Here is a 14420-nt window from a genome sequence, read left to right as displayed (position 1 = left end):
GTTTACATGTTGTAAATCTATTAGAATGTTCTCTTGGTATTACAATGTATTTGAAAGTCAAATGGATGCTAATTATTTCATGTTAAATTCAATGTGGTTGTCACTCATACATCTTCAGCCCTTCAATGACCAGCTGCACAGAAAGTCCAATTTTGCAAAATGCTAGAGTCCAATTTCTAGCATATCAGAAATTAACAACATAAAAATACCACTCTGTGATACAGAACACCCCTCTGAGAAATTTCTATACCTGATCGCAAGTGATACTAATATTTTTTTAAAAGTCTAATGAAATCTAGTTTTTGGAAAACAGTATTTAAATACAAACATCATTATATTTAAAAGCTGTGGTGAAGTTGAAATTGAAGAATTTTCTTGCTTAGGTTTGCCAGTCATAGATTGCATAAGCATAATTTTCAAAATTTTATTATAACAGTTAATAAATTATAAATTTTATCTTTATTCTATTTTAGTCCTTGAAACACGGTTGCAACACCTATTGCAGTTTGTTATTATCTACTCTAGGAGACTGTGGTTTAGAGTTTTTCCATATATCACTAGGTCTTAAGATGTAATAGTTGTCATGTACTGAAGTTACAGTTCTCAAATCAAGTGAATCCTACAAGAATATTCCTTATAGTTTACTGAAAAATAAAAATTATACACCAGAGATTGTATATCTCTGTATACATATTATGTATATGTGCACATATATATATTTAAAAATGTTGTAACTTAAAAGCTGTAACAACGCTACTGGACCTTCATGCCTTTTCTCTCAGAGCTCTGATTATGCCTCTTGAACAAGAAGGTTACAGGTGTGGGTTCATATAGGGCTTTACTAAATCTTTAGATCATTTAAGAATGATTAGGGACCTCCCTAGTTCTAGGAGTGAGTGGAAGACTGAATGGTCAATAGAACACTTCTAAAACAGAAGTAGATCTGTATACTGGACTACAAAGCTTTGTGGATGAGAGGGTTTAGTAATAAGTTTAATTTGTACTAGATGATAAATTTATTTTTTTTTCTCCATACTTACAAAAATGTTTTTTAGGAGGGGGAGAGAAAAGGTTATATAGAAAGGAAATAAAAACTTGTATGAATTCTTTACCTTAAATATTTAAAGGAAGCAACGAAGACATTAAATTGGAAAAGTAGAAGTGTCGTGTCTATTGGCATGGAAGAATTATTTCAAAAATGCAGATATAATAGCAACCAATCCTAAAATCCTGCTTTTAATATCTACTACAAAGAGTCGGATTTTCTATATATTTACATTTTCCTTTTCTCTCTGTTACCTTTTCAACACCATTTCTGGTTCTGATAAATTATTCCCAGGTAGTCTGGAGTTCTCTTTCTGATTTTGAAAAAAAAAATGAAGATATGACATCTGTGTTTGAAGGTGTGTATTTTAAAAGAGCAGGACAGAAACTTTCATTCATGGATTCATTCAGACTAACAAGAATTTTAGCACCATCAGCAGTTAGAACGAAACAAAATCCTGCTTTGACAACTAGGACAAAATTTGGCTTTTCCTCCTGCAGGAACAAGAAGGTTTAATGAAGTGAATCCTTGATTAGTGTAAAAAGCCCCACAATAATAAAAAAAAAAGAATAACCCAATAACCCAGTACTCAGCAATGCAGAGGAGTCACCAGCAATGTGATGCTTTAAGATGTTTTCAAGATCCATTAAAAACACCCTGAACAATATCTTATGTCAGATGTATGTAATCTCTCTAGCTACTTGATAAATTGAAAAAAACTGTGTGACTCATGTGAGGATTAAAAATCTCAAATCTTTTGAAACAGAGATTCTCTGTGTTTGGGCTGTGTAAAAGGTAGTGGAAATACATTTTGAAAGAGCTGTTTTTTGAAGTGGTTCAGTAGTTAGGCCATGACTGTCAAATTTCTCTCCTGCCTACTAGCTGGTATTGTCATTCCATTTTCAAGGTCAGAGTAAAGGTATTCAGTTGTGATTCTTCTCAAAGTGTTTTGGCAGGAGATAAATAGCTGCCTCTGATCTTTTATAGGATATTAATAGGTGAGACACTTCTCCACCCAACAGCAAGGTGTCAATCAAAAGCCGTCAATTTTAGTTGGAAAAAAGAGAATGATGTAGTGCCCTTCCATATCAATCATTGATTTGATGACTCTTCATGAAAATTAGATCTTCTGTGAGTTCAACAAACAACAAACAAACTTGAATTATTACCTCCTGAAAATAACATTTGTAATGGAAGCTATTGATACTTTTAGCAAAGCAAGTAGGCAGTTATGAGAATGCAGTGTCTCTATGGCATTAGAACAAGGTAGTTTGCATGAAAATTAAATTTAGGTGGCAATATTAAAAATACAAAATAATTTTTGTGGTGTTTTACCCTAGAATTTGTATATTATTCTCAATTCAGTGAACTTTCTAAGGAAAAAGTCAATAGTAATCCCAGGCATTAAAAAATGTAAGTTGTAAAACAAAAATCATCTGGCTTGCAGTAAAATTCTCTAGTGAAAGGTCAGTATTACATTTATGTATATATTAAATATGTAACTTTAAAGTATATGTCTTTTTTTTTTAATTCAATTGGTGATATTTTCAGCCTTTTTAATTGACTCAGGGATCTCCTCTTATTTGTTGCTACAATTGTGAAAATTTCTCACATATATGACCTTTCAAATAGCAACAAACAACTTCATGGAAAGTGTATATTTTATGAAAAACATTGTCTTAAATTTTTTGGATCAGTACTTTATATTAAAAAGGTCATAGAGGATTAATGCACAAATGTTTGTAAGAGAATTAAAATATTTTTTTATCTATTTTCCATATTTCTTCTGAGTTTCCTTAAAAAGGGGAGATTTTTTTTATGAAGAAAAATTCCCATCAAGAAAACACTTATCAAATGAGTAATATGGATAAAAATTTCCTATTTTGTGTTTATTTACTACTGTATGTGCCAGTAGAAAAAAAGCTTTAACCGTGCAAGTTGTGACAAAACAGATCAAACCAAGGAGAGAGGAAAAATAGATCATAAATATACTATATTAAACTTAATTATTTTTCTTTAAGAGGAAAGAATTGATATCACATTAATCTCTTTGACTGAAAGACTTTGCTTTCAAGTTCTAAAAATGTTAGGATGTTTTTTGTTCATTTTAAAGAAATGGGTTTTACAAGCATGTCTGTATTGGGCCTCCTCTCTTTAAAGGATGGCTGAACCAACTGCTTGAGGAAATACATTGTCTCCCTTTGATGCTGATGTGAATCACAGGTATTATCCACCACAGCTTTGTGAGGGAAAATATGATAAATAAAACTAAAAGTAGTCTGCAATTAGCTGTGTGCTCTAAGGTGAGATCCAGACAAGTTTTGTGGGTAGTGCTTTTGTGGTTCGGCTGCTATTTGCAATATGCAAATACTGCAAATGCTTCTAGAGCATATAGCAGTAAATTTGGCTAGTACGGCACAATTTTAAGTAAAGTAGTATAAATAATGCAAGAAGTACTTGTTTGAGCTGTGCTTTCACAGTCTGCTGGAACTGATCATAAATATTGTGTTGACAGATCACATGAACAGCAAAATTTACAGTCTATTTATGGCACTCTTTCTTTTGTAGCTGTTAAGAAAATAGAAGACAATTGAGACTGTTCGTTACTTTGCTAAGACAAATTTTCATATTGCTATGACTTCGAGGTTATGTAGTCACATGCATATACATACAGAGCTTAGAAAGAAAAGAGATTTGGTCATATACCTTAGTCCAGAATAAAGACCCAGGTCCCCATAACAGTTTAGTTGATCAGCTTCCACGTGACTTTGTGAGGAAGGATATTGTGTTTTCACATAGATATGTAGTGCTGAGGGTATGTTTTGAACAGAAATTTTATTCAGGTTTTTAAAAATAAACTTGTAAAATGATAAGAGGTGTTTGTGTTCAGAAACATTTAGATTCCTACCTTTAAACAAGTCCCTTTTCAATATATATAGCAAATAGTATTTAGATAGATTTTTTCATTAATTTTTGCTTTCAATTCAGTAAAAGCATAGCATTTTTACTGGGTGTGTGTTTATTCAGAATGACCCTATAATCAATTACAGTATTCTTTTTTACCTTTTTTTGTTTTGTTTTGGTGTTTGTTTGTTTACGGGGAGACAGGGAACCTTTTATTTTAACTCTATTGAAGAAAGGTTTATTTGTAGAAATCTCATTATAAAATATACTAAGGGTTTATTATTTTGGTTTGTTTTGTTTTCCAGGAACACTGGTACACCATTTCTTCTTGTCCTCTCTTATCTTCATGTCCATACTGCTCTATATGCTTCAGAAAGTTTCAAAGGAAAGAGCAAGCATGGGTTATATGGTGATGCAGTGGAGGAAATGGACTGGAGTGTAGGTATGTTAAACGCTTCTAACAGCAGTGGAAGGAATTCATGATGACTTGTGTTTATCTTCACCAAATTGAGACCAGCCATTTGTGTCTACAGTATATCTGTCATACTTGTCCTTTAGACTTAGGGGAAAGAAACAGTCATTTAGAAAGCACAATAATCTGAGTTTTTGCAATATCTACTTTATTGCCAAATTTATTGTATCCTACAAAAGCCCATTCCCTCCTCTGACTGTGTGGGTGGTCTATATAGCATGGACGTAGCAGAGATGTGGACATCTAACTGTGGATTTTTGAAGCTGAGTGGTTAAATCCAACCCTCTGAGCTCCAGAATGCATCTGGCCTATTCAGATTATCCTTATAAAACAATATATTAATTTAAAAAGTGATCATGTGATAGCAGGATCAAAATATTTTCAAATGAATTGTATAACAAAAGTAATTTGCTAATTGTTTCAATGAGTTCTCTGAATTACTGAAATCACTAAGATGCGGTCCACTTCTATTTATGGAGAATAGTCAAAAACAATGAATTTGTCTTTCAGAGCCTTCCAATCTCTCTGAGGCTGGAGAGGAATTGGTCCTTGAATCTTTCAACAGGTTTCTTGTATCTCTAGCTGTATGGAAGTGTTTCTCTGATTCCAGATATTATCACCTGTGAAAACAAGTAACAGTTCATATTTGGAAATAATCATATGGTAGAACAGCAGTATTATAAGCGCTGAAGGTGACTTTATGGTCCTTCTTCCTGTATACCACAAGTTGATTCTCTTCTCAGTACAAGTCAATGCAAATTGTCTTTCTTCAAGAAAGCTTTCTGACTAAGTTGCTATAAACAGATATTTAGCTTTGGTGCCTACATAAATTATGCCAGCATGTGCAGTTAAACATGTATTCTTTGCATATTTTGCATCAAGAAGCCTAGTTGCAGAAATACTGGGCAAAAGGCAGCACAGCATAGTTAGTGATTTGTAATGTACTTATTGCAGTATTTACAGGAATAGGGAAAACTGTTGTAGGAAACTGTAATGGGCTTAGGAAGGATTTTCAGTATAGGATATAACAGAACACCACTCTTTTGTAAATCATGTTTGGTAAAGAGACAGCAGGTTTTGTTTTTTTCCAGTTGTATCTGAAACTTTACCATGTCTATCAGTGGCCAGCAGCATTTGATCAATTGAGTACTTGCATTAGATAAAAGAATAGTGTCTTATAATTTATGTTTGCATCCACATTGTAGCAATCTGCTGGGCATTAGCTGGTTTTACTGTCTTTATTTCCTGTTTCTTTTTCTGTTGCACAATATTTAGCTTATTCCAGCTTAATTGGTTATTTGCTGCTGCCATTGCATTTTGCAGTTTCCTTACTGTCCCAGAGAGTGTCTCTAGGGTTTAAACAGCAAGTTGGAAAGCAGGGTAGCTGACATGCTGCTGTTTCAGGCTATTTAGTGATGCAGAGGTGGTAACAGATTGAAAACCACTGCTCTTTTCCAGAATGACCACAGGCTTTTAGGAGAAGTGTCAAAACTGTAGGGCAAAAGCATGCTATTTAAAAAGCTTCAGATAAATCAGAGATATAATGGTGATAATTTAATGGTGATAATTAGTAAATAGTAAATTAGAACAAATTTAGAGAGATACACAATTCTGCATGTATTGTCCTTTCCTGTTTGTTACAGGAGCAGCAGGGGCAGTAGAGCTAGCTTGATCAGGAAACAGATCCACAGCTGACATTTACTAGCATAAAAGTAACAATTTTTTTCTCAGTTGGGATCTGTTTACTCAGTTTTGCTTATGTCTGGTAAGATCTTGCTGATGAGAGATGACATATTTGCTCCAGGATGTAGAAAATGTGTTTAGTTCCTCTGCTGCTTTCTTCTCCATTATTAGCCTGATGGAAAAAAAAAAAAAAGTTATGGCTGTCATTTCCAAATGAATCTGGAGGAATAATATAGCTTTTCTTTTTTTCAGTTGAAGGGAATACTTATTTCCATTAACCTCCATTGAAAAGTCCAGTTTTAGTGCATCAGCTTCATCAGAGAAAGTAGATTGATTCACTGTACTGCTGATGTCAGTAATCAGTATGCTCTTGGAAAGGCCTCTGAAGATGCTACAGTAGAAAAGTTAAAAATAAAATTGTCTAGAAAAGATGAAAAAGTGAATATTGTAAGCTTTTCAAAAATGGAGGTTTTGTCATTCACTTGACAGGAATTAGTATTTATGTACAGGTGAATGTAGCTCACAAAAGCAGTAAGAACAAAATACCCAGATATAACAATATGCAAGACTTTCTAAGTAAAGACAACACAGCACACGAAAAAAATATGAGTGCATTGAAAACCACTTTATAGAGCAACATCAGAAATCTTTCATCTTTGGCAGAAAAAATACACCAAGACTGAGTTCTAAAAGAAATTTACAGTGTTTTCTGCTGACTGAGACATGTTGTGGAAGACTCTTGTGGATGACTTAAAAAAAAAGGAGTAGAAAAGAGTAGAAGTTGGAAGTAGAAGTATTGCCAGGTACCAGTGATGAAAAAAACATAAAGATTGAACAATGAAATACAGCTGAAACATTATTCCTCATTTGAGAGATTAGATGGAATCAGAAAGACTTAGGTGCCATTTTCAAGGGAGAAAGCAAAAGCTTTACTTGTAAGAAGGAAAAGTCCACTCAAGACTCAGAATTAAAACGAAATTATTCCATTTTCATTTGTTTATTTATTGAAAATCAATACCAAATTGGATAATTATTTGTAAGGCAATCGTAATATTAGGAGGAGAAAAGCCCAAAAGACACATGAATAAAATACTTCTTTGAATATTTCTTGTTTGTGACTTGTTAAACCAATACTGAATAGTATTATTACAATCTACATCAAAAATCTAAAATACAAAGCCTCTTGATAAGCTTTGGGACCATGTATGTCTATTGCTTTTTCATACTGATGATATGTGTATAACAGAATTCAATGTTGAAAGAATTCACAGTTATAATGTCACTGCATGTGACATGCCTTAGAGAATTATTCTCTGGCTAATAATATTAATTTTCTTTCAATGCAGACTAAGCACCTTATTAATGCTATTAATTATAATTCATATGAAAGCAGATGAAATTATCTCAACAGTCTAAAAATGGAAAAAGAAATGATGAATGAATCAATGAATGTACTATCATCCTTTTCTTCCTTCCTCTGTTCCCTTCTTTCATTCCTTCATTCCTGATTGAGTATAGGAAGAAAAATGGATATGTTTAGAAATTGTTTTTGATGTAAATTGCATTATGCTAATTTAATCCAAAACAGCGCTGCAAAGAGTTTTGGAGCCCCCTGTAGACTTGCATGCAAGCTGTGTGAAGACACACTAATCCAACACCATTTTTGCAAATGGCTGGTTATTATTCTGTTAGCAGTAGCAGAACTACCTACCACGTCTTCCTTTGTAACATAATCCCAATTGAAAGGCTTAATTACAAAAAAGTCTCAGAAATTGTAGTCTGGCACAGGCTAGGTAAATGTAAAGTGAGGGCCTTGTCTGGATGTCTTTATTATATGAATGCCCTGAAAGCTGAAAAAACTTAGCTGCCTCTCTCCCATAATCTTTTGACCTTAGGATCAAGTTAATATTACAAGAAAATTACAAGAAAATATTACAGTCATAGTTAGCGGGAAGGGAGGGAAAGGGAAAGGGAAAGGGAAAGGGAAAGGGAAAGGGAAAGGGAAAGGGAAAGGGAAAGGGAAAGGGAAAGGGAAAGGGAAAGGGAAAGGGAAAGGGAAAGGGAAAGGGATCCCAAAGCCTCTTATATGTAACTTTTATTTGAAATATCTTAAAAGGTTTTATAGAATTTTATAGGAAGAGTATAGCTCGATATGTTCCCAATACCAGAGGGATAGAGAACTACTGAAGAGTGTCCAGAAAAGGGTTATAATAGAGACTAGAGCATTTTTTAAGAGAAAAGCCTGGGAGAGCTGGGACTGAAGCCCTACTCAGCCTGGAAAAGAGAATATCTTATTGACCTATATAAATACCTGAAGGAAGGGTGCAAAGACAATGGGCCCAGGCTCTTATCATTTGTGCCCAGTGGCAAGAAGAAATGGGCACAAACTGAAACATGTGAGGTTTCCTCTGAATATCAGGGAAACCTTTTCTCCTCTGCAGATGATCACACACCAACACATGTTTCCATAGAGGTAGTGGAGTCTGGAGATGGTCCAGGGCTCCAAGTGGCCCTGTTTAAGCAGCAGGCTTGGGCAAGGTAGCCTCCAGAGGTCCCTTCCAACATCAATCATTCTGTTTCTGTGAGATGCTGGAGAAAACAAAAAAAATCTGTTCACTGAAGTCAAATCATATTTGAAACAAAATCAAGTACAACATTTAAAAGTCAGTGCAGAGGATCAAAGGACCTCTGAAGCAAACAGAAGCAAGACACTGTCATGATACTCTCCTCCTCTGCTCTTCTCTAGTGTGACCCCACCTGAAGTAATGCATTCAAGTCCAGAGGAAAACCACGTAAGTTGTCAGAGGTCTGGAAACATTCTTCTCTGAAGAAAGGCTGGAAGAGCTGAGGTTCTTTAGCTTGGGGAGCTGAGATTGTTAGGGAGGGAAAGGTTCCAGGGTTATTGCTGCCTTTCAGTATATAAAGGGGGCCTATAAAAAGGGTGGAGAGAGACTTGTTGCCAATGCCTGTATTGAGAAGACAGGAGGCAGTGGTTTTAAATGGAAAGAAGGCAGGTTTAGGTTAGCAAGTAGAAAGTGATTGTGATGAGGGTGGTGAGACACAACCAGGTTGCTCAGAGAAGCTGTGGGTGTCCCATCACTGGCAGTGCTCAGGGTCAGGTTGTACAGGGCTCTGAGCAATGTGGCAGGGAGATTGGACTAGATGATCTTTAAGGTCCCTTCCAACCTGAACCATTTTGTGATTCTCTATTACTATAGTGATTGACAAATTTTGAGGATACTAATGACATCTTGAGTAGATTTTCCTTACAAGGAAATAATAACCCTTACAACAAAATAATATATATAATTATATATTATAAAATAATAATAATAACTAAAAAAAAAAAAAGTAACTATGTAATTAAACCTTAGATATCTGAAGATATTGAACTTTACATGAGGAACATTTATGACAGGTTGAAGTATTTGCAATACTCTGCAACACAACTCTCTGGGGCAACATGTAACTTATACTGAAGTGCAGCAAAGCAGATGTATAAAGTATACTTACTTCACTGAGGAAGGAAAGCTGGGGTACAATCTAGTAAGATTCAGAATCAGACCACTTTTCAACTGTTTTTCTTTGATTCCACTGTTATCATTGTTAAGAATTGTGCTTCACACAGAACTTTCAGGAAGGAAAAGAAGGGCCGAAGCTCCACCAAGCCAGCTCCAGACTTTTCTGAAAAACATCTTATTTATTTATTCCCTAATGAGATTTCCTAGTGTTATAAAAGAGATTATATCAGTAATATGTGCAGGATTAAGCTGTGGTTCCTAATCTTTATATCACCCAATTGTGAGATGATGAAAACTAAATCCCTACATACCTTTTATCTGATGAATTTGTGCATGTTTAAATAGTTAAATATGTGAACTTGATCCCATCCTCTACTTTTAATCTTTATTCTGCTCTGGAATGATGTAAATGAAGGGTCCAAGTGAAAATCATCTAAATTTAATATAAACTATTTTTAATGATCCCTGTGACATCTTTCTCTTTTTTAGTAATAGATGTACCACCACTTCACATTCATTTTCATCTGTATGAAAATAGTGCTTTCAGAAACAAAACAAAAGTTGCTTTTGAAAACATAATGTATTTAGAAGACAAGTATTAATATTATTAAATTACATCAGAAATCAATATTTCTTCTTTTACATATAATTTTTAGAGATTGTTATTTTGAATTCTCACATCTTTGTATCACTTTGCAGTGTTTGTATACTTTGAAACTCTATTTAGGAATTTATTCTATAAGGAACAACCTAAAAATGTACCACAAATCTTCTGAGAATTCTGAATTATACTCATACTATATATATTAGTATTATACATATATATCATGCTCATATTATATATGAAAAATAAAAATAGTAATTATTAATAATATGAGAAAGAAAATGATAAATTTCTATTGTTTTGAGGAAAATAATGAATCAGCTATCCTTAATTTTATTTACTTTTCCCAAGAAAAGATCCTGCACAGCAAGACAAGCCTAATTTATCATGGCTTTTCACCTCATGTAGTCATTTGTAACAGTGCAACATTGATTTAAAAGATAAACAGAGTAGAATGATGCCACATGATCAGAAGCAGAAGATAAGCACTGATCTTATCCAGCTACAATGAATGTGACATAATGCTGTTGCTGAGCTTAAAAATAGAATTAAAAATCTGGAGATAGATGCCTGATGCTGATGGTGCCTTCCTTGACCTTGCTTTTCTGAATGTATACTGGTGTACATCTCAAATCTGTAAGGTTTAATATTAGTCTGGTTTTCTTATCATAAAAGATGTTCAGCCAGCACCTCTGAGGAAGAAGGTATTCAGCCAATGCAGGTGCTCTGTGACTAGGATAGAATTTTCCCACCCTGTCTTGCCATTCTGCTCTTATCCTAGCATTAAGAGACTGTTTCCTCAGCTAAGACAGTAGTTAAGCTCTTGAAGCACATTCATTCTTTAGGTCACACCTGGGAAAATTGTCAATGTGGGTGCAGATTAAAAACATTTGTGGTTCTGCCTTTGATGATATGGATGCTTTCCAGTTACAATCTGCTCTAAAACCCAAACCCATTTCATATGTCACTAAGCAGCAATGACTTTCAGTCACTACTGAATGGGACCAAATTTAAGAGGTGACTAGGTGATGAAAAACTCCTGTTTCCACTATGATAAGCCTCCTGATCTACCTAATCCTCCTTAGGTACAGTTTCCTTTTTCTATATCACATCTTTGTATACAGGAAAGCTCCTTCTCAGAACACTATTTACAAGATTAAAAGGCATATCTTAAGTGGCCATTTCTGTAGCACTTTTTAATCAGTCATGTTCAAATAATGTCCTAGTACTCCATGATGGAAAAATTCAATATAATGTAGTTTGTGGTAATAGTGTTGTGTGGTTTAAAATTTTCTGCCAGCTGCCTAAGAAGTTTCATTTACATCTGATATTGCAGAAGCTAAATTGTCAAAACAATGTGTGATAGGGTACTGTGCATTTTTCTTTACAAAAATGTAATCATGTAATGTTCCAAAAAGTAAAGGCTTTCTGTTGAAACTCTTAAAATTTGGTCTAGTACAAAACCAGTGACATGACATCTTACATTGTGTTAGATCAAAATGCTGCAATCAGTGAAAAAAATTAGCATTACTCTTAGACAAGCTAATTTCCATTAGTAATAGAGAGCTCAAAGCCTGTTTTAGGTAAACTAGAAATAATAGAGAATCCTGATGATTCCAAGCAATGAGGATAAATCCAATTAAGGAGGATAGGAATCCTCTAATGAAATGTCCAACCAACCTTTTGTTTAACCTTTACCTCTGAAGTTTAATTTTACATATAAATGGTATGGTTGGATTTTGCTCCTTGATTAAGGTGGGTGCAGAAAGCCATTATTAGTAGATTAAGAACACAGAAAAATGTTTTTAAGCAAAGATTTAAGCCAAAATTGACCTGTGGGAATACAGGTCAATATGGACACAGGTCTGAGTATGAATACTCAGATAAAGGTTGCAATAAGGAAACAAAATGGGGCTAACTTTATTCAAATTGTCGATAATCTCCAAAATACAGAGTGGAAAAACAATTTTAAGGAAGCTGTTAAAGGTTTTGCTCATCGAGTGCCTTTGCATAGCAACCTTTTTAGCACAGATACTGTGGAGCTTTTAGGAAAAATTACATTTACACTGTGCTAGAAAATCTCCACAGGAATTTAGTAATTCAGTCATCCAGAGCAAGGGATCAGGATGATAGACTTCACTTACTTTGGCAGAAGTGTTACTGCTGTCAGTCTTTAACCTTCATCCCTGAATTAGGAACATGACTTTTGTCATCGTTTTTCTTCAATAGTTGGACACTTAGAACCATATCTCTTTAGGTATTTATAGAGCTTGTGATCATGGTTTTATAAAGAATGTGACTGTACTAGTAGGAGAAGGATGTTGCTGGTAGTAGTTGCATGTCTATGAAAGAAGCCTTAACATGAAACTAAAGAACAGAGAAACTGAAAATGTCAAGGATTTTTAATCTGGGTGTTTGAATCTTCTCATCCATGCCTCTTCCTTGTACCTTCAGATAGTTTTGTAGTGGATTACCCAGTACCTTAACATACCTGATACAGCCCAGAAATGCATACGAACATGCAGAAGGCACAAGTGAATATTGTAAGATTATGAAGTCAAGTACTCAAAGATAGAAAAAAAACATTCTTCCTATGCTTGTGTCTTGTGGTACAGTTTTTTAACATATGTTTACATGCCATTTCTTTTCCCATTGGAATCCTACCTCCTCATCACAGAGTGCCTTAATGAGCAGCTTCTCAACAGTAGGTGTATTCCTCATTGTTAAATATGAATTCTCATGATTTATTTAACACATGCTATTGAAGTTCTGTTTTGAAGACAGATTCTTTGACATCTCTCATCTTTTCTGTTCAGTAGTTTGCTACAGTGTATAACAGACTTGCAAATAAGCATTTTCACAAAGCCTTTGTAAGATAGGGGAATCTCATTAATCTGTTTCCCAGAAGAAAAACTGAGACACAGTGATGATGTTCAGTTTTACCTACTGAAATATAACTTTGTTGCTAGTCACCCACTAATCCACATCTGGATCTAGAGTAAAGCATTTAAGTCAGATGGCATGGGATTTGGGAAGGGGGAAAGATAAGTAATTTTTTTTTGCTGTCTCAATCCATGCTGGAGGCTGGAAATTGTTAGAATGTGCGCCTGGACTCAGGAATTCAGGTTTTCTTCTGGTACTGGGGACTAAGTGGTATTTTTTAAGGATAATTAAATATATTTTTCAATATATGAACTATAATGATATGAACAGTTTCTGTGATGATTCAAGGAATGTCTTCCAGCCTTTCACCATTTTTTCATAGCTGGCTGCATATCAATTAGCTGTAGAAAAAAACCTAAAACTGATCATGTGCATTTCAGTTTCAGTGATGATACTGAGAATACTAGAGATTCTTTTAAAATAATCTATGTTGTTTTTTGGAAAGAGACATGAAACTCATTCATGCTTCTTTTGAAATGTATGTTAATTGTTTTGAGACTGTGCTGCTTAAAAATAGCTGAGCTAATTCTGAGTGAAAGCAGTAATCATACAATAAAGCTTATGACAATATCGATTCTGTAGTGTTCATCGACAGACTGGTTCCCTTTAGTGAATTTCCATGCAGAATTTCATACTGCAGAAGCACAAGGCTCATATTCCACGTGGTAATAATCTCTTATTGATGAGGTTTGTTGAACTGCCTTTTTATTAATTATGGCTGGTAATTTTTCAGTGGTAAACTTGACTGCTAAAACAACCACACTATATAATAGGAAGAGAGGTAATACTACTAAAGATCATTATTTTTCTAAAAAAACAGTTTTTTATATTGCATTAAAGAAAGCTTTTTATTTCTTTCTGTATAATAACAAAATATAATAGTTACATAAATTGTTAATTTTTTATGGCTAGGGGAAGTAGTAGAGTGATGATGCAGTGATTAGTGAAAGGAAGGCTGGTAAAGTAATTTTTCTCTGCAGGTTTTTCTCTCACCACTTGATTGTAAAAAAAGGCATTTCTATTTTAATTGAGGATGCTGTTTAAGAAAAACTGAAACTGAATTTTTATTTTTCTTTCCTATCATTATTCTTTAATACTGATGTTTTAATACTGATGTGGGGCAGGGATTGAGTGTTTCACAGTATACTCAGGTTATTTTTTATTTGTTTGAATGCTTTCTTTTTGTTTTTGCTTTCTTTTGACTTTGTATACACACTTCTATTTTTAAATCATTCTCTCTCCCTACCC

General features: G+C 34.2%; 1 protein-coding gene across 5 annotated transcripts in view; it reads left to right on the top strand.

Annotated features, from left to right (window-relative positions):
- Nucleotides 1-14420, top strand: part of STS (steroid sulfatase) — a 104344-nt gene that overhangs the window by 38371 nt on the left and 51553 nt on the right. For all 5 annotated transcript variants that reach the window (XM_086880150.1, XM_086880151.1, XM_023918340.2 and 2 more), the window contains one exon: nt 4255-4391. In XM_086880150.1, coding sequence (XP_086736276.1) covers nt 4255-4391 — 137 coding nt within the window. The remainder of the gene's footprint in view (nt 1-4254; nt 4392-14420) is intronic.

This window comes from Cyanistes caeruleus, chromosome 3 (genome assembly GCF_971803275.1).
Source record: "Cyanistes caeruleus chromosome 3, bCyaCae1.hap1.1, whole genome shotgun sequence".
Classification (NCBI taxonomy): Eukaryota; Metazoa; Chordata; class Aves; order Passeriformes; family Paridae; genus Cyanistes; species Cyanistes caeruleus.
This window is presented reverse-complemented; position numbering and strand designations above follow the sequence as displayed.